Raw genomic sequence first — 19,131 nt, 5'->3', positions numbered from 1 at the left:
TCGTCATCCTTGTTGTGGATATAAATCATAACTAAAATCTGTTTTTTTCATTGCTTATATGTGTATTTATTTTTGAACATATAAACAGATTTGTAGAATTAAACAGTGTTCCTTGCAAATTTCGGTTTAACCTTGTGTATAGATAGGTCCAGAATTAGAACATGCAGCTGTAGGTTTCGTGAATTGGGAGTCACTGCTGGAAGAGTGATCACTCTAGAGAAAGCTTTTTGCTTTTTTTCCCCCATATTCCTGAATTTCATAAAATAAATATTTTTTATTTTTAAAACAGTGAACACTCATAGTGCATTATTGAAATCATATAATACTGTCACATGGGTGAAGCGATGTCTGAGATTCAGTATATATATATTAATATGGTAAATCATAAATTTAACTTTGTTATTCCAATTATTATTATGCTTTCCCTATCCAAAACTGTGACTCATCAGTTAGCAGACTTTTTTTTTCGGTCTTGCCTTTCATCTTTAAAACAGCACTGTATTGCAAAAAGTGCAGCTGTTTTCACAGAGGGATCCACTTGCTTGCACTGCCCTCTGGATCTGAAACAAGCCATTTACAGTCCCCCTATACTGCTGTTAGCAGAATGGGATGAAAATGCTGCCTGAGATTAAAGGACAGTTAAAACTCAGAATGCTACCCGCTGGGCATGGATTGACTGGAGATGGAGTAGAAAAAGGTCTTGTCTTCATTCTTCATCTGACACCAGATTTTTCATTTTTGGAGTGAATATGCCTCTTACTTTCATTGGGAGATGCTCAGATAAATGGAATTTAAGATCAGACTATTAACACAGTACGGTTCTGTGCCTTTGTAGTTTAAGTCATTATCAAGCAGTGGATTAAGATGTCAAAGTTCTGAATAAAAGAGGATATAATTTAGGAAAAGCATTTCTTCTCATTCAGCAACACTTCCTTTTAAGTTAATTGCTCTAATTTCTTTTAAAAAAAAAAATAGACTTAATATGTTTACTTAAAGTATCTGTAATAGTTTAATAAAAGTGGAATGCCTGTGAACTTTTCTGTATGTTTTCTATGTACCTACAGACCATCCTTCACAGGACAAATGAATTTATTATGTTTACAGTCTATGTTATTTTCAAGTGTTCATGTAAGAAATTGCTTTCTGAGCTGTTTTCACTACTGACTTCCATGATGTTTTTCAAATCGGTCCTGTGTTTATGGGAGAACGCTAACCTTGGTTGGTTGTTTTGGGTGAGGAAGAAACTGAAGAATTGCTGTTGCAGAGTCTGGCAGTGGACATCCCAGTATGACAAGAGCTAAGATACTACACTAGTTTTCTCCAGTTATTTTATTCAGCTAGTAATCTGCAGCTCACAAGTAGGTTTTTCAATGAGCTATTGAGTCCCAGGTTCCTGAAAATCCATATGCCTAGGTTACCTCTGTGAATCAATGACCTTCTGAGTTTCTCTGTTTTTGACTTTTGTTTAAAAATGCCATTACCATCCTTGTAGCTGCCAACCTTTACCTACCTTCTGAAGCATGAGACTGGTAATGACAGAGTTTGTTGTGACAAATGGTAGCACAGAGCTCAGTTTTTTAGAAGTTCTGTTTTAATATATGCACTGATGTTAATGTACAAATATATGTTGGGTGAACTTTCTCCATACAAATATTACAAATGTGTTTATTTCAAAATCCCTTTTTTGAAAAGACTAAAGCTGGGTATGGCTTTTGACTGCAAATTAACTTCAAGTCAAAAATAATTTGTTTGTAAAATATAGGTCAATAGGTTGTGATAGAAGTGGTTTATGACCTTATTTCATAACAAGTAGCATGAAAGAAATGGAAAAAGCATTTTAATTATATTTAGCTCTTCTTAGATATTGTGTTAGATTAAATTATTGCCAACTATACAAGTTACTTTGCATTCTTTGCAGTTGTCCTTTCTTAGTGTCACACAACTTTTGCCTTGAAGGTATGAACATTTTTAGTATTGAAAGCTACTGATCATTTTTAAATAATAGTCTTTGAGTAAATCAAGGGGAAACGCAAGTGGTAAAATCATCTGTATGTGTTGTAATTGAGAGAACCACACCCCGTAATTCATTTCATAAAGGCTGTACTGAAGCAGTGTTTTGGGAACCTCACGAGCAGTTCCACACTGGACAGCAGTAGGGGGTTAATGGGAATACTGTATCACTTCTTGCCACATGCCCAAATAACGAACTGGAAGAAGTGTGTGCAAATGGTGGCAAGTTAGGGAAAAGCCTGTAACAAACAGTCAATGCTACATACTGAAGATAAATCGGCAGAGGAAATTGTTGAGGCAGATGTTTAATTAGTTAGAGTAAGGCTGGATAAATCAGGATAGGAGTTGTCTATGCAGATATGCTGGTTTGCCTTGCTTTTCTCAAAGCTGGTTTCATTGTCTTTAAAACTAACTGTCCTTTTAGCTTAGGAAAGAAGCAACAAAAGCAGTCATATAACCTCTCTCCTATTGTAATGGATTTCCGTGTGTACACTCATAAAATATAAAATGTAACTGATGTTTTCTTATGGTAATGAAAAATAACTAAGTAGAATACTTTATATTCAATTTATTTAACCTATTGCATGCTCAGAAGCATGTACTGCAAATGCATGTTTTACATGAGAGCTGGAAATAAAACACTCTTGGTTGAGGAATGAGCTCCCAGAGGAGGCTGGTCTAATCCAGAGGTGAACCACCTTGACAGGGGCTTAGTGAAATCTTTCATATAAGAGAGTTTTCTCAAAAAAAAAAAAAAAAAAAAAAAGGATAACAGGATGGTGAAGGAAGAGAAGTAAGGATAGGACCATATCCTAACCAAGACATTCCACAGTAGTAAAGAGGGAAAAGCCGAAGGCTCCATTAAGTTCAGTAGGGACTTTGTTATGCATATCAAATTTACCTGGACAGTGCTTAGATGTTATGGTAATGGCAGTGGAGAGAACCCTAATATATGTAGATAATGTCAGGATTGCTATGTATAAACTTGCTGTATGTAGAGTTCTTTAAAAATGATTTTGGAAACTGTGGGCAGTCCAGCAGCTGATGGTCTAAAATGTGGCAGATCTGAAAGGGAACCACATACTTGAAATCATGAGCATAAGAACTTCTCATTCTTCCTGAACTTGTCAGTGAAAATGTCAGATGTGGGGGCTGTGTAGATTTTGGACAGATACAACAATGGAGTCTTGAAATGCTTTTTGGAAAGTGAGATTTGGGTGTTTTAATACTCAATATAATTATACTCCCTAGAAATCAGTAACAGTCTTAATATTAATTTCAAGAAGGAGTAGACTTTAGGCATGCTTTCAATACCCCAGGCTCGTGTTTTGCAGATCAAGTCCTGGAAGAAGTACAGATAGCATTGTGTAAATGTAAAATACCATTATCAATATATCTGTTAATTTACACTGCTGCTAAACCATTTTCCTAGACGATCAATCTAGTGTTTATTTCTGCTGGTCCCACTTTTACCAATACTTACACGTCATCCAGTTAGCCAGTAAGGCTTACCTAGGAATTTGGGTTATGGTAGACATACATTTTAAAATCCTTCTTTCCAGAAAGGCACTCTGTTTCACCAAAGAAAGAGTAGTTGTTCCAAGATGAAATGCAGAGACCCTTGTATTCAGATACCATAGCACAGCTGAGTCGCGGTCTGACAGCATCCCACAAGTTGCAGTGGGCGAGTAGATCTTATCAGTCTTTCTGCAGCTGGATTAAAGCCCACTTTCAATATTCTTATGAAGTATGTTTGCATGGCTTACTACTTTAAGAACATAAGAAAGATGATGACTTTGTTCTTCATACTTTGTGTATCTTGATGCCATGGTAATTCTCTAATCAAATGCATGCAGAAATTGTATGTACACTTGAAAGCTATCTTCATCTTCCTCTCCTTTTTCAACTATCCCATCCCTTTTGCTCTTCCACAGATATGTTCTCTGGGATGCCAATTGGCCTTTCCTCCAGAGCTTAACTGTAAAGTAAATAAGAAGGCAAAGAGAATAAGTACAGAGGGTTTGTTTTCAAACAAATTAAGCGTTGATGTCAGTATATAAAAACTGAATGTTCTTACAAGGAAATGAGAAAGAAAACTAAACAATGTGAAATGCTGAAACATTAGAATAATCCTGCCTGTTTCTGGTCCTTGTCAGCTTCTCTTCATTTGAAATTTCATGTGAACAGAGAAGCCTTGTCTGATTAATCTTGTCTGATTTTAAGTAGAAATTCTTTGCAAGATGAACATGCTACTGATTATTATTTAATAGCTGCTTCAAACTGTAAACATCCCTAAACCAGGAATACTCAATCCTTTTAGGAACAAAATGCTATACAAGTTTAATTGTTATAAACAATATCTTCTGCCAACATTTCACAGACATGACCTGTATTTTCCGTAGGTTAGTGTGAGAATTATTAGCTTAGTATTCTGTTCAGTTTGGAGAAAGTCTAACGCTTTTTTTCTATAAATGAAAACAGCTGCTTTACAATAACATTCAAGTCCCCAACAGCTGTCAACTATTTCTTTTTACATTCTTTAAAATGTGTAAAGTGACCAAAAATAGTCTAAAATAATCTTACTAATCTGGATAAGTATATTATCTCACTGCCACAGGAAACTGAATAATAAGGAAGGGGGAAAAAAATCAAGAAACAGGGATAGAACATAAAAATAAAAGCTTCCATATCATATTTTAGTCTGTAACATGGAATCAAAGGAATTATAATTTTAAAGGCCTATTAAAATAATCTGTTCCATCACCCGGGTAACTTAGAGCTGTGGCGAATGGTACAATCTATTAATGCATGTTCTGTAATGGTTTATTATTTTTGTATGTAGTTTTTTGCACACAAAGCTATTACGTTATCTTTCAGAAATTTGAGAACAGTAGTTCAAAGTAAAGAATTCTGATAAATAAATGAGGCTTATCTTTAATTCAAAAAGCAACTAAAAAAAGAGATCCAAATCTTATTTGAAAATGCATTTTATAACATACCAGTTTCAGCATGACTTTTAATGGCAAATTTAATGTCTAAAACATGCTTTTGAAACTGTTTGTAAAGACATTTTATTCAAAACTTACGTGAGAGATAAGCAAAAACTGTAATACTGTTTGTATGAAAAAGCACTTATTGTCAAGTATTCTGCCAGGCCCAAGGGAAATTGCAAGGATGCAGTAAAATGAAGGTTTTCATTTAAACTTGTCCCATGATTTTCCTGTTTCTGGAGTATTTCAGCAGTTATGTTTGTAAATACTTGGTCCTGATGCTGTGCTGCCATATTCAATTTGTCTTGTTCCTCCCGGCCTCGGATGCTAAGGAGAACTGGCATGCTCTGAAGTGCTGGGAAGGGGCAAACAGCTTTGTGTCACTGCGGCCTGAAAGGAGGAAAGCAAGCACATCAGAGAGGAGAGGAATTGGGAATGAAGTGGTGGCGGCAGAGAGAGGATAGCTGGCAGTGAAGAGAAAGGAAAGGAGCAATTTATAACATGCATATCCCTTTGTGGAGCAGATTGTCTTCGGTTCTGAAGGCACGTATATTCCGGTGGGCTTCTCAGTGAATCTGGTACCTAAAGCACAAGATCAATGTCTTTGCCCATTTAAAATGCTGTTCTTCTAAAACTGCATCTTAGACTTTGAATACTGAATCTGTTTCCTGCAATGTACACACATCAATTTTAATTTCTAAATTACTGAAAGTTAGGTCTTTCAAGAAATATAAGGCTGTCACTTTTTAAAGTATCCTTCATAATCTCAGAAACAGACTACAACTCTTCTAAAGTTTCTCGATAGGTTAAACTCCTTGGAATCTTGTGGTGTTTGCCTTTAAATTACTATTAACATTAATGAAAATGTGTCTTGTTATTCCCTATAAATAAATGTTTTCCTTTCAACAGAGGATTAAGACTGATGTTGACCTGCAGCGAGTTGCTAGCAGGTGCCCTGCGAGCCCGTGCTCTCGGAGGGAGAGGTGCCGCTGGGCGCTGCCGCCTGGAGGAACGGTCTCCTCCCTGCCTCCCTCCTCTCTCCGGAGGACTCGGCTTGCTCCCGGGGCAGGGTGCCGCCGTCTGCACCGCCACGGCCAGGGCTGCCGCAGCACTGGGAGCATGGGGGGAGCTGCCATTTTCAAGGGAGTAGTTATATGTGACAGGTAAACGGGAAATCAGGAGAGAACAAAGCATGGGCAAAAGTGCTAATTCTGAATATCTTTCAAACGGTCCCTGTTTTACCATACCATATGGTAGGGATCGTCAGAAAGGAAGCGCTTTGGAGAGGCGGAGTGATAGAAAGCAACAGGAGAGGGGGAACTAATGAGTTGTAGATTTTAAGGCCAGGAAAGAGCCATTAACTCTGAACTATTTTCTATCACGGGCCAGCAAATCTCACCCAGTCATCTTGTACTGCGACATCAGCATGGGGTAACTGGCAGAGTCGCACCTTCTGGGAAGGTGCGTGGTGTTGGTGGGGTCTAGAAATGCAGAATCCATCTTTTTATTTGTTCTTGATATTAAAAAACAATGCTCTAGATCTTCTGCTTCAGCATCCACCTCCAGTTCTGGGCTGGCTTTAACGCACGCATGCCGGGGGGGGCTCTGAGCACAGGCAGAGCAACCTGAGAGCATTGGAGGAGAGAGATGGGGGAACAGGGGACAAAAAGAAATGACTGGAAAGATATATGAGAAAGGAGAATTAGGAAGAGAAAAGAAACCACGTAAAACCACAGCACTGTGATTAAAACGTTTTTAAGAGATGAACCATGATTAGAATGAACTGTCACTTAAATAAATTTGACATTATCATTGAATGATGGTAACTAACTGAAGAATTTAAAATTTTTAAGTAAATAAGTAGATTATGCATATGTTTGCACTGACTTTTAAAGAGATGGAAGCCTCAGCATCTGTGGCAGTGAAAAGCAAATTGATTTGGATTTCCCTGCATTTACATGTGTGCGTTTCTACTTAACGGGCAGTTTTGAGTTTCTGAGGTCTTCAGTGCTTTGTTTTGGATAATTATAGCATCCCTAAAGAGTTGTCTAGCCTCAGTTATGAATAGCTTTGTTCAGGAATTCTCTGTTTTTCTTTGCGTGAAGCTGTTTATATTAGAAGGATTTAAATTAAAAGACGCCAATATTAGTAGATCCTTGGTGAGGCTGTCTCCTGCTTGCTGCTCGTGTTTCACAGAAGAGGAAATGTAGTAAAGAAGGTGCGAGTTTAACTGCATAGCCCACCGTTGCCGCACTGCTCTCCTGCTCCCGTCTGCCCCGTTGCCAAGAGCGGTGCGGAGCCGTGGCGCTGGCCTGACGCTCTGCTGCGGAGCAAGGCGCTCTGCCTGGCCGCGGCTGTCTGAGCCGCCTACCAGCACCCTCGTTCCCACGCGTTCAGCGAGTTGTGTGTGCGTCTGACGTTGCTTTGTTTGGCCTCTGCCATGATGTGTGTGTTAGGTTTGCTTAGTATTTATTTAGCAAAATACCTTCCGTAGGGTTGCTGTTCTGGGAGGATAAACACTCCTTTGCCGCAGAAGGTGCAGTAGAGGCTCCTTGAAATGATTTCCTTTTGCCTGCAAACCTCATCTCTGTTTGGCAAAGACTATAGTTTATTTTATATATTTATTTAATTTCAGCAAACCCTTTCTCACCAGTCTGCGGGCGTTGGCCAGGCACTGGCATGACTGGGCGATGGGGACGTGAGCACCCGGGGAACAGCTCACCACGAGCAAAGTTTGTGGATAGTTTGTCAGAACAGAAATAGCTCGTTAGTCCTGGGCATTTAGACTGATGGGATTCTGCACATCAGCCAGAACTGCTGATGAAAATTTTTCATGTCTGGACTCTGAAATGAATGTGAAGGATTGAAATGAGTCAATTTTAGAACTGTTGGTATTGAAATCTTATATTTATTGTTTTTTCTGGATTGGTAATAAAGCTGGAATTTATGTGACCTTTTAAATTCTATAGTTCAGTGTTTGTATGATAGAGACTTTTTGTTTATTTTATACACTCTGATGAGAGGAAATATTCTTGATATACCTGGTACATGCATGGGACCATCTCCTTCCTGCTGGTTTTTGTGAAGCCTGAAATGCATCTGTCTGGGTGGCTGGATTACTCCTTATTGCAACGCTATTGCTTACACATCTGTACCCAGGGGAAAACACCTTTCTGACTTTATAATCCGAGTCAGTAATGTAGAGACCTTATTTTGATGCACATCTCAAATAACCATCTGAGCTTGGATTACAGGATGTTCATATTAGTGCTGTCTTTTAGGTAGCAGACTGTGGAGGTGGCTTAGTGCACGTTAGCTGTAATGTATACCTCCCTGGCAGTGTCCCATACAGCTGATTGCCTTGACATTTTTTCTTAAATTCGTGATTTAAAAAAAAGTTTTCTGGATAATGTATTTCTGCCATAGGTACATTACATTATGGATCAAACATGAGAATTTCTTACTCCTTTCAGCTTTATTTAGGGGTACACATTGCTAATGTAGAAAGAAAAGAAGGCTGTAACAGCAAATAAATAAAATACTTCTGTTAATATGCTGCTAATACCAGTTTGCTGCTAGTTATAGTGCATGCTTTCTTGTCTACAAGAGCAACACATAAATGAAGCGTGGTTGTTTCTTTTTAAGGGGATTTTGACTAAATTCTTTAATTTCACTGGCTGTCAAGGTAGTGTTAAGTAAAATGCGTTTGAACTGCTGTAGTTTTTGTGTACTGGACTAGATGTCAGAAACCTTTGCCATCACTGGAAATTCTGTCACTCTGGATTTACTATCTGTTTCCCACAGCTGAATTCTTAAGCAGTGTGATTTAACACCTTGGCTCTCCATCAGCCAGTCCTGGCATTTATTTGAATGCATTACACCACTGGTTTCCATAAACTATTTTACAATTGTTTCAAATAAATGACTGTTTATTTCTACAAAAACCATCTGTATTTCTGTGGAGAGCAGCAGATAACTGTATGTAAAATTTGGTAATGTCACAACAGTGCAAGTTAAGAAAAACAGATTGGACTAAAAAAAGTCTCATGCTTGTTAAGGGTTTGTTTTCACTGTTTAAATATCATTATTTATTAAGCAATATTTGCATTTTTAATGATAAAATCTTTATTCCACTTCAGAGGTGTTGAGGGGCTTTGGGGATTTTTAGCGGATAAACAGATTTAAGATGTCCTCATAGCAGTAGGATTTGAGATATAAACATTCTGGCTTTTCAACTATTTCCTCTCAAACTGTTTACATATTTTCTGTTGTTTTATTGTCATTGCCAAACACACAATGAAATCCTTGCCCCTTCTGTCATGTTCTAAGAAAAATTCTGCAGCAGAAGGCCCGAGACCTCTATCTGTTCTTAGTTTCTGTGTTTTTCATAAGGTATTGGTGCCTTTCCTTCTTCAGTTCTCTTTTGTTTATATTCTTTGTTCAGTATTCATCTTGCAACCAAAGGTCAGCATCTCGCACTGATGGGAAACCCAGGCTTCCCCCGCACCTCTAGAGAGCTGCGTTTCAGTGAAGACCTTCCAGAAGATGATGGCATGGCTCAGATTGTGTGTTCCCAGTCAGTGCTGAATGAATATCCAGATTGAACTGTTCTACTTCTTCCATATGCTGTGCACGTGCTGGCAGAGTGAAAGCTAGAATCCGTAGCCTAATACTTAGCACGACTGATACATTTTGCCAAATTATTTGAAATGATAGAGATACATGAACTCTCTTCTTTTTATGGCCTTGTAATAGTGGTAACATATTTCCAGCAAATGTTTTCTATAGCAATAATAAAAAAATGGTAACAAGAAAAATAAATATAAATATAGTTTAAACTCAAAAGAAATCACACTTTCAAAACCTATGGTTTGAGGAAGAAAGCAGTAAATCATATGTACTTGCAAAAGAAGAATCTTAAAATAGGAAAATACCATGGACATCAACATTAAATGTTTATCAGCTGCTTTCTTTTGACTGCTTTCCTGTCTTGCCTCTGTACGTGGACAGAACCTGAAACATAGTCCTGTTTACTGTTTGCCTGGCATCTACTGCCTTGGCTCTTAGGGGAGGACAGCCAAAGTGTCCTTAAATTTCTAATTTTTCATATGTTACTATGGAATTGCAACCATGCAGGCACAGAACGCTTAAGATGCTGCGTGGCTGGCATTGCTGCGGAGGTGCGTGTGGTCTTACGCTTTCCTCCCAGGTAGCACGGGCTGGCGTAACGCGGTCTCCTTCGTCCCCTTCCTCCTCCCCAGTGCAGTGAAGCTTACCGCTAAAGGAGTGCGGCAAACAGAGGCTTTGTGAAAGAAGTAGAGCTGAAGGAAGAAGCGGGACATGGTAATCTTTCCAGAGTATGTGTGTCTCTGAGTGAAGGCAGAGCGCCTTGGGATGGGACTGGAACTGGTCCCGCGGGGACAGGGAAATCCCCCAACGGCAATGTAAAAACTTTTAGAATTGTTTAGGGTTAACGGGGCGAGAAATAATGTCCTTCCCCATCATAGACTTTCTGGCAGTCTCAAAGGTCCGGGCATTGCTGACTCCCTGGGGACGTGTCTATCTGTTGTAACAGTGGACAAGTTTTAGTACTACTATAATACAGTAGCGTATTCCCCTTTCTGCTACAGGCCTCAGCAGACTCCAACGTTGTAGAGGTTGAAGATGTTCTCATGCCAGAGCGCTGCTGTAGGGAGAAGCTGTCTGAGGAGATGTGCCAGCAGAATAAGTTTTAAAACAAATCTACAAACAGTAACAAATCGCCATGACCAGATAGTAGTCACTGAGAGTTTTGGAAGAGCTCGAATATGAAAACGCTGAACTGTTAAACATGATGTATAATATACTGCTCATATCAGCTTCTCAGAGGTATGGAAGGTGGCAAACATTACCCCTGTTTTTGGAAAGAGCTCACGAAGAGACTAGTATATCTTGACTTTACTATGCAAACTGTAAAATTGTAAAATGAAATTGTTGCAAAGAATGGGATTAGTAGATGACATATGGACAAATATGATATACTAAGGAAAAAAATGGCATAGGTTTTGTAGAGGAAGTGCCTCAGAAACCTGTGAGCAGTCTTTGAAGAAGTCAGAGACCCTCTGAATAAGGATGATGTGTTTTATATAGCAGGCGTCGACTTCCAAAAAGATTTGACAAAGGCTCATAAAGCAATTAAGCTGTCACAGGATGAGAAGAAGGATCCTCACATGGATTAATAATTGATTAAAAGACAGGAAACAAAGAATAGGAATAATGGCCCTCCGTTATTAGTAACTAGGTTACTGGTGGAGTTCCAGTGGAATTGGTAGAACCTGCATTGTTCAGCTAATGTGCGGCGTGGAAAAGGAGGTGAATGCTGATGTGACAAAATGTGCTGTTGGTACAAAGGAAGTAAGAATAGTGCAAATAAAAGCTGCCTGTGAAGCGCTGCAGAAGTATCTCTCAATGCTGAGTGACAGGACAATAAAACGGGAGAGGGAATTCAGTGTCAATGAGTGCAAAATAATATACATGGTGAAAAGCAACTGTAACTATACGTATACGATGATGGGCTCTAATTACCTTCTATCAGTCAAGAAAAGGATCTTGGAGGAGTCGTGGATAGTTCTCTAAACACTTCAGCTCGGTGCTTAGGAGCAGTCAGAAAGACAAATTGAAATTAGAAATTAGGAAAGGAATAGAGAACAAAACAAAAAGCGTTATTATACTACTGCATAAATCATGATATGCCCACATGTCAATTGTTATACTTTATCTCAAAAAGGATATTATAGAGCTAAAAAGATACAGAAGTGGATGAGCGTGAAGATGGATCAGACGTGCGAAATGAGGAGTAGATGCTAAGTACAGTAGGTCTTTTCTAGTTTGGAAAAGACATGACTGGATAAAAGAGAAGTCTATGAAGTGTATGTGGTAGAAATGTAAATAGGGACAGCGTTATCTCTGTTCTTCATAAAACAAGAACTACATAGAACCAAAAGAAGCGGGTAGGCAATGATTTTGAAACAAAAGGGGATTCATTTTCTCACACAGTGCAATAAATTGTGGAACTCGTTGCCTTAGAATATTATGGAAATCGGAAATATAAAGGCGTTCAAAAGTGCTTTAGACAAATGTTTGGGCAATAAAGGAAGCAGAAGCAGTGGAGAAAGCATGGCTGGAGCTGGGGCTTTTGTGCGAATTATGGGAACTTGGGAGAGCAAGGCAAAGGCGAGGGGTAAACAGTGAGGTGTGTTGCAGAGACTAATGCTGTAGAAAGACAGTTTTAAACCAGTTTTTTTTGTTTATACAGATCTTCTTAATTTAGTTTAGGTTTGACAACTCCACAAAGATTCAAATATTGAGCTAAACCTTTATGTAATCCCCATTTTACACTGTTAACTTGTTTGCAGATTGAAGTGGGTTTTGTTTGTTTTTCTTTAAAGCGTTTTTTTTTCTTTTGGAGTGTTAGCGTTTGTTTATTGTGAGGATTCACCCCCTGACCATGGTATTCTTCATTGCTATTGAAAGTTAATAGGGGAAAAATTGCATTCCAAACATTTGAACCTGTAGTAGCCATGGCTGAACTTAGTTGATCTCTGGTGATCGGTTCAATTTAGTTACGATTTTTAGCCATTAGGCTGGGGCTGAATGATGGTGATTTGGTTGAGGCCAAATGTCTGTAGAAAATTGGCTGTTTGATAAGAGCCCTGTTATCAGAGGGGGATACTTTCTCATTTACATTTAGATGAGTATTGATTATTTATTTACTCAGAGAAGTGAGATTCGTTCCCAATCTTATCTCTCTCGTCTCTGCTTGTCAGCAGAAAGAGAGATAGAGCTCCTGACATCAGCCCAAGATAACAGCACTTTGTAGTGAAGATAAAAGTTGGAATGGGCCTTTTTCTAGCCTTGACTGAAAGGATAAGTTTTAAAAATTAGAACTGATGGGTCATGCTTTCAAAACCCCATTCTGAAGGCTTTGCAGCTTAAATGGGCAACAGAATTGGTTTGTTGCTATGCGGATGGCCATTCCCCTTTTGTAAGAGAATTGTTTAATTTGATTACGCTGTGTGATTCTCCCTGGGCCACGTTTACATTGTGCCACGGGAAAATAACGTTATGGAGTGTAGTATTTGGGTTTGTTTTCTTGTTTGTTTTTAATTCCTGATAAACCTTCCTCTGTTCTAAGGGATATCGTGTTATAATAAACTACAGTAGATATCTGTAAGCAGAAACCAGCCACTAATGGTGTGGATGGCTAAATGGGCTTTTTGACTGGAAGGGGTGGACATCGCTGAAAAGCACATCAGCACGGGAGGCATCAGGCTTGTGCATTGGGTCAAGATGTGCACAGCACGGCTTGGGAAACGAGTAGTTCTGTCCTTCTGTTGACGTTAGCCCGGTTCCTCAGCAGCTGGTAATCTCTCAGGATACTAAAAAATCCACAAGAGAGAAATTGCTGTGGCCGTGCGCACTACTGCTGGTAGCATTTGCAGTATGTGGTTTAGGCATTTGCTCCTACTTGCAGGGTATTTTACTGGTACTGTGGTCCAAGAATTGAGAACATCGATCTGCCTAGGGCAGCTTGGCTGCCAAATCTGCTGAAAAAGGGGCCCAGCTTTCACGCCTTCTCCTAGTGCTGTGGGCTCTGCCGGGCCCCGAGCGAGTGACTCCTAGTGCTGGAGCAAAAGGGTTTGCTTGATGGCATAACCGCTTCTAATTCATCACGTTTGGCCATTGCAGACTGCTGTTTTGGTTCGTTCCTTCCTCTCTGGACGCATGAACATGTGTTTTTTCCAAGGCCTGCTTGCTTTGCCCCATCACCAGTTTCTCTCCCTCCAGGTATTTGTGGCAAGAGGACAGAACTGGAGTAGGGATTTTTATTCGTTAGCCCGGTCTTTGGATATTTTGCCCCTCCAACTTCCATTTTAACATACCAGCTTCTGGCTTGCTGGTGGAACCTGGTGCACGTGGTGCAGTCTGCCGCCTCGCTCGGAGGAGCAGCGTGGCGTGGCGAGGCGGCGCTGAGCCCCTGCTGGAGCAGGCGTCCTGGCGGGCGGGCAGGGAGCGCGCCGGGAGCACGTCCCTTCGCGGTGCCGTAACCGTAAAGGCTTCTTTTACAGCTCTGCGGAGCATTGCATCAGGTTACAGAAACCTGTAAAATCCAGCTTCGGTATTGCCAAATTTTGTTGAAATTCCCGGAGCAGTACTCTGTTAGGATACCATTAAATTACGTAGTTTTTCTACTATAATTACATCATTTGAACTTGTGAGAGAAGACTGGTAGTAAAACTCCTCCACAGAATTACCCTAATATTTTTCATCTGTTGTGAAGTAAAGGTCATGTAACTGTGTACAGATATTTTAACTATATTACAGAATCACAGATTATTTAAGAGTAGATCTAAAAATCCATTTACACGTTTTAATGAATTCCACAATATTTTCTATTTTAAATGAGTTATTCATAGAAAACTTGCCTCAATTTCTAGGCTTTTGTTCTGTTTCTTAGTTTATTAACAGGTGGTTAATACAACCTGGCCACAAACTGGATAAAAACAGTTTTGGTGATTTACATGATCACAGAATTCTCAAGTTGCTTCAGATAAAAATCATATCTTTTATATTGGCATGGTTGTGGTAAAGGTTATGATCGCTAACAGCTTTCTGGAGGATGGCAGGAGATGTATTAAGTGGAATGAGAATTGTTTCTGAGATATTTCATTTTCTTCTTTTAAACGTCTCTAGCTGATGGAGCCTGGGATCACGAGAGAGGATGAACCACTGCTGAGCACCTCTCTGTAACTTGGTCCCCTTGTTGTTGTGTATATGATTCAGCAATAATTTTAAGGCTTTTGTACCATTTATGTCTGTCTTATTACCTAATCTCACTGTCTCAAAAAATTAAGAGACAGCTACATCTCTGTCTTTCACCGGAGGGAACTGTGTGTGTCTAGTTGCTGGTTCCCCTGCAGTGTGTGTTTCATGCAGCATTAAGCAAATGAAAGAAAACTGTATAAATAGAAATGACTTTGTGGGGTAGGTGAAGGTGTAATACTTAAAAGTGCATTTTATGAAATTGATTTGCTCAGCTCATAACACAAGTGTTCTGGGCAACCTAAGAGGACGCCGGTGTAAAAGCGCGGTAAGGCTCAAGGAGAGGGGGACTGCGAAGGAGGTGAGCGGAAAAGGTGCACAAGGGGGTCAGCCGCGGCCTGTGCGAGAAGTGACGCTTTCAGGACGGGTTAACGTTACTACTTCCTTTATTTTGCTTTTGAATGTTTTGGGGGTGGGACAGTAGAAACAGAAGAAGTAGGAGGCTGGGACACGAGGTGGTGTGGGAGTCCCGGCCGAAGGATTCGGGCGCTGAGGTTAGCGGCTGCCTGTCGGTGGGCGCAGCGGTCTGTAGGTTCTTGCCCAGGGCAAGAGGCTTCGTCTGTGTTAGAAATGTTTGGAGTTACCTGTTTGGTAGGAGAATACCAATAATGCAGAAATTCAGATTAGAACCAACAATTCTGCAGGCTTTGTCCTTTCTGGATGTAATTTAGCATTTGGATGTTGGCTGGGAAGTGCTGGAAAGTATTTTCTACAAGCAGACACAGCAAGTAGGTTTTGCTGTCACGGGTTCTGTTGTCCTTACAAGTTTTTAAACTGACAGCAGTTTTTAAATCCAAATTGATTTATTACTTTGATATTCTTTTATAATTCAGGATATTTTGCTCCTACCTAACTATCCAGGCCTCTCTTCTTTATTTCAAGTTTTGAATCACATTTTCAGCAGTTGAGAGGAGGAAAGCTGGTGCTGTGCATTTACAGGGTTTTTTGCTGTTGCTGCTTATGAGAGATGTGTCTGCTGCTTCTGGAAGTGCAGCTGGTTTTATAAACGCTCGGAGGCAGCTCCATGGGCAGCCGCGGATTGTGCCGGAGGAGGGAGAGGGAGGAGCTGCGCTTTCCTCCTGCGGCCTGCAAAGAGCCAGCTCTGTGGCTGTTCTCAAAGTCACCAGGAAGAAGGAAACTCCATTTTACAGAAAAATAATGTTCTACTGCAGGAGCAGAATGCTCTCAGAGCATGCGGCATGCTCTTCACATGACTTCTGGGGAAACAAAATGAGAAGCCATAATTGAAAGTCTGCTGTAGTAAATTTAAAATTAATTGGCTAACAAATTCCATCTCTTAGGCATGCCATCTGAGGCTAAAATACTTAATTTTTTTTATGTTTTAAATATTTCATCATATACTATCATGACTCAAAGTCAGGAAAGCATTCAGAAATATTTTAAATACTAATAAAGAAGGAATAGATTTCATTATTTCAGTTCTAGCTATTTGTTATATTAAGACCTATTTAAAGATGCTTTGTTTTACTTAAAATTTCTGAGGTGTTTATTTAGCCTAGTAGGCCAAGTGCTTTCTACAGTGCCCTGGAGAAAACGGGTGTTACTGGTGGCTTTCTGCCTGCCCAGGCTCGTGCGCGGGGGGATCTGTGCCCCCGGAGCCAGGCTTAGGAGCAGTTCCCTTTGCTCCAGCATAAGGCCGATGTTTAAAGCCCGGCCCAGCCGGCAGGCAGAACCGATTAAAAGAATATTGGCATCAAGTTTGCCTCAGAAATGGACACCTCCAGGGACATCTTTAACGGGGGCCCGCGCGGGGCGGAGGGGATGGCGGCTGCCGGGCTGCGCTGCCTCCCCCCCGGTCTTCCTCGGCGACTCGCTCCGAGCCCGCAGGGAGCCGCGTCCGCGGCAGCGCCGGCTCCCACCTTTTCCCCCAGACCAGGAACCAGGCCTTTGGAAGTGGCTTTTTTCCTGCCTGTGTTCCCACACGTAGTTCAGCTTATCTAAATTACTCTTTTCATTCGTCTGTGTCCTGCTCCTATATGCTGTTAAGAGAGCAGTCCTGAAACTTTATATTGGTGCTTTTTTATTCCAGTTTAAGGATCTGTTCAACTAAAAGATTTTTAAAAAGAAGGAAAAAAGACTGTGTCCTTATTTTTTTAATAACAGTTTTTAATATATTTTCAGTAGTTGAAAGTCAGGTTTTGTAAGTACTGTCATCTTTCCTTCGATGATTAAGTTAGAGAAAAAAAGAGATCAACGCCTGAATCTTGAAAAAAATCTATAGATAAATGAAACATCTTTGAAAATAATTCATTTGAAGTAATAGCATCTGTACACGTTTATATCTGGTTCAGTTCTATGAAGTGTATTTCTTTCATATTCAGCAGATAAAATGTTAACAGTATAGAGATCTCTGGAAAAAGATCAAATTCGTGTATCGATGACCCTTTGTGCTTCCTGCAGCTGTGAAGCTGCTAGGCGATATCGTACGCCATCTAGCATCGGACCTGTTACCTGGAACTGGGCACCTCTGCCAACAAATCAATGTGTCGCGTTATCTCCAGCGGAACCTGGTGCCGGTCACCGCTGCTGGTGCCTGAAGGAGCTCCTCAGCTCCCAAGCCTTGGGAGTAGAGCCTTTTAAGAAATACACTGTTGGTGGAGGTAGAAATAGCCAAATCAAATATCACAGAGCTGATTTTCATGACAAAATATAATAAAATAAGTCACGAAAGAGGGCATATTTTCATTCCCAGATATTTCAGTGCCGTGCACAGGCACTGCTGTGTCTTGCCACGTTCTGCTCAAGTCAATAATCGCCTTATCTGGGCAATTAAACTTCTCTAGGCTTTTTCACATCTGTGGAGAGTGAATGCATGTTTGGTTGAGCCCACTCTAAAGAAACAGTCTTTTTTTTTCCAAGCTGGGAGAGTAATGCACTCAGAGAAGCAAAGTAACACCCTTCATCTTTGGATGTGAGTAGTTTAGCTGTGCTGCAGCACATCTGCTTTCCCTTCAGAGTATGCTCCCGCTTCCAGGCAGCAGGGGAGACTCCTGCAGTGCCCGGGCAAATAACCAGCTGGGCAGCACTCACGGCACTCCCGCTTTCATTATATAAAGAGCCATAAAGAGGGCAGAGCAAAGGGGAGCAAACGCAATTTACTCTTTTACGTGGGGAAAGATGCCCAAACAATACAATACATGCATACATCAAGATCTGAGTAGAAATTTCTTACAGCAAGCAATATCACCCATCTTGCAACGTGGGCAGGGTATTTAATATGGGAATAGCATGGAAGTGTTCATGAGAATTTTTTGTCAGTAGCGTAGTCATAGCCTTATTAGACAGTTGAAGATGAAGGGAACATTTTGTTTCATGCAGACCATCCTCCACCTTTTTATTGTATGGTCCTTCCCTTTGGAAAAGAGCTTTAAAACATAAACATCTACCTGCTTTGCTTCTAGAGTACAAATATCCTCACATTGATAGAATGTGATAAACCATCACCTTGTTAGAAAACAGATGATTTTACAAGTTACTTTATGTTTCAGGTCCTCAGTATCGGCTGGAGAAGCAGAGTGAACCTAATGTCCCCGTAGATTTAGACTGTACCTTGGAGAGCCAGAGCACTTTGGAATTCTGCCTTGTCCGAGAGAACAGTATGTTTGCCCTTTTCACTTTTGCTCTTGTAAACTGCTTAAACTCACATAAGTTATGTATTTTGGAATACAAACTGTACTGTCTGGGCAAGTAAGTTTTGACGAGACTCTCTTTCCTGAGGCACTTTTCAGTTATGCCAAAAGAATATTCCAAAGGGAAATGATTGATTTCATACCTTTTAGTAAATAGTCTGCATCCTGTTTATCACTTCTTGATTAATCTTTTTCTGTTAAACTCTGCTCTGTGAAGTTATGACCAACCCTGAAAAACACATGAAATATGAAGCTTTTTCTCTTGCAGGCACTATTTAGTGAATAAAGTGATTGGTCTGCAGTATATTTTGCCATGTCAATATTGCTGTTAGAAGAACTGCATTTTTTGGTAGCATTTACAGAAATTAACCATGCAGATAAAAGAGCAGTGGGATGATTTTTAAAGTACAAAACAACTAGTTTTCTCTCCAGCTATGCTAAAATGTTTTTACTCTTCTATTGTTTTAATGATTCTAATATTGTTTCCTTATTTATTTCTTTACAAGGAATTATCTGAAACTTACCACCAAGAAATTTAGCATAGGCCTGTGTTTGTCCTCCATACCATTTTGGTCCATCCTTCATTCTTTCCAACAGTTAGGCTCTCTGTTTTGTTTCTT

At 40.1% G+C, this 19,131-nt stretch overlaps 1 protein-coding gene across 7 annotated transcripts in view; it reads left to right on the top strand.

Moving 5' to 3' along the window:
- MAPKAP1 (mitogen-activated protein kinase associated protein 1) overlaps positions 1-19,131 on the top strand; it is a 115,066-nt gene that overhangs the window by 67,419 nt on the left and 28,516 nt on the right. For 4 of the 7 annotated variants that reach the window (XR_003257641.1, XM_026090582.1, XM_026090590.1 and 1 more), the window contains one exon: positions 18,371-18,478. The exons of 1 other annotated variant lie outside the window; for it this stretch is intronic. Coding sequence is in view for 5 of the 6 variants with exons in the window: in XM_026090582.1 (XP_025946367.1) it covers positions 18,371-18,478 (108 nt within the window). In the remaining variant the exon portion in view is untranslated. Of the gene's footprint in view, positions 1-494; positions 1,855-9,444; positions 9,939-18,370; positions 18,479-19,131 lie in introns of those variants that run through there. 2 more of the 7 variants (XM_026090622.1, XM_026090615.1) reach the window with 2 other exon arrangements.

The sequence above is a fragment of the Apteryx rowi genome, unplaced genomic scaffold (assembly GCF_003343035.1).
Source record: "Apteryx rowi isolate R43461 unplaced genomic scaffold, aptRow1 scaffold_120, whole genome shotgun sequence".
Lineage (NCBI taxonomy): Eukaryota > Metazoa > Chordata > Aves > Apterygiformes > Apterygidae > Apteryx > Apteryx rowi.
Note: the sequence above shows the minus strand (reverse complement) of the source record. Positions and strands in the feature narration are given on the sequence as shown.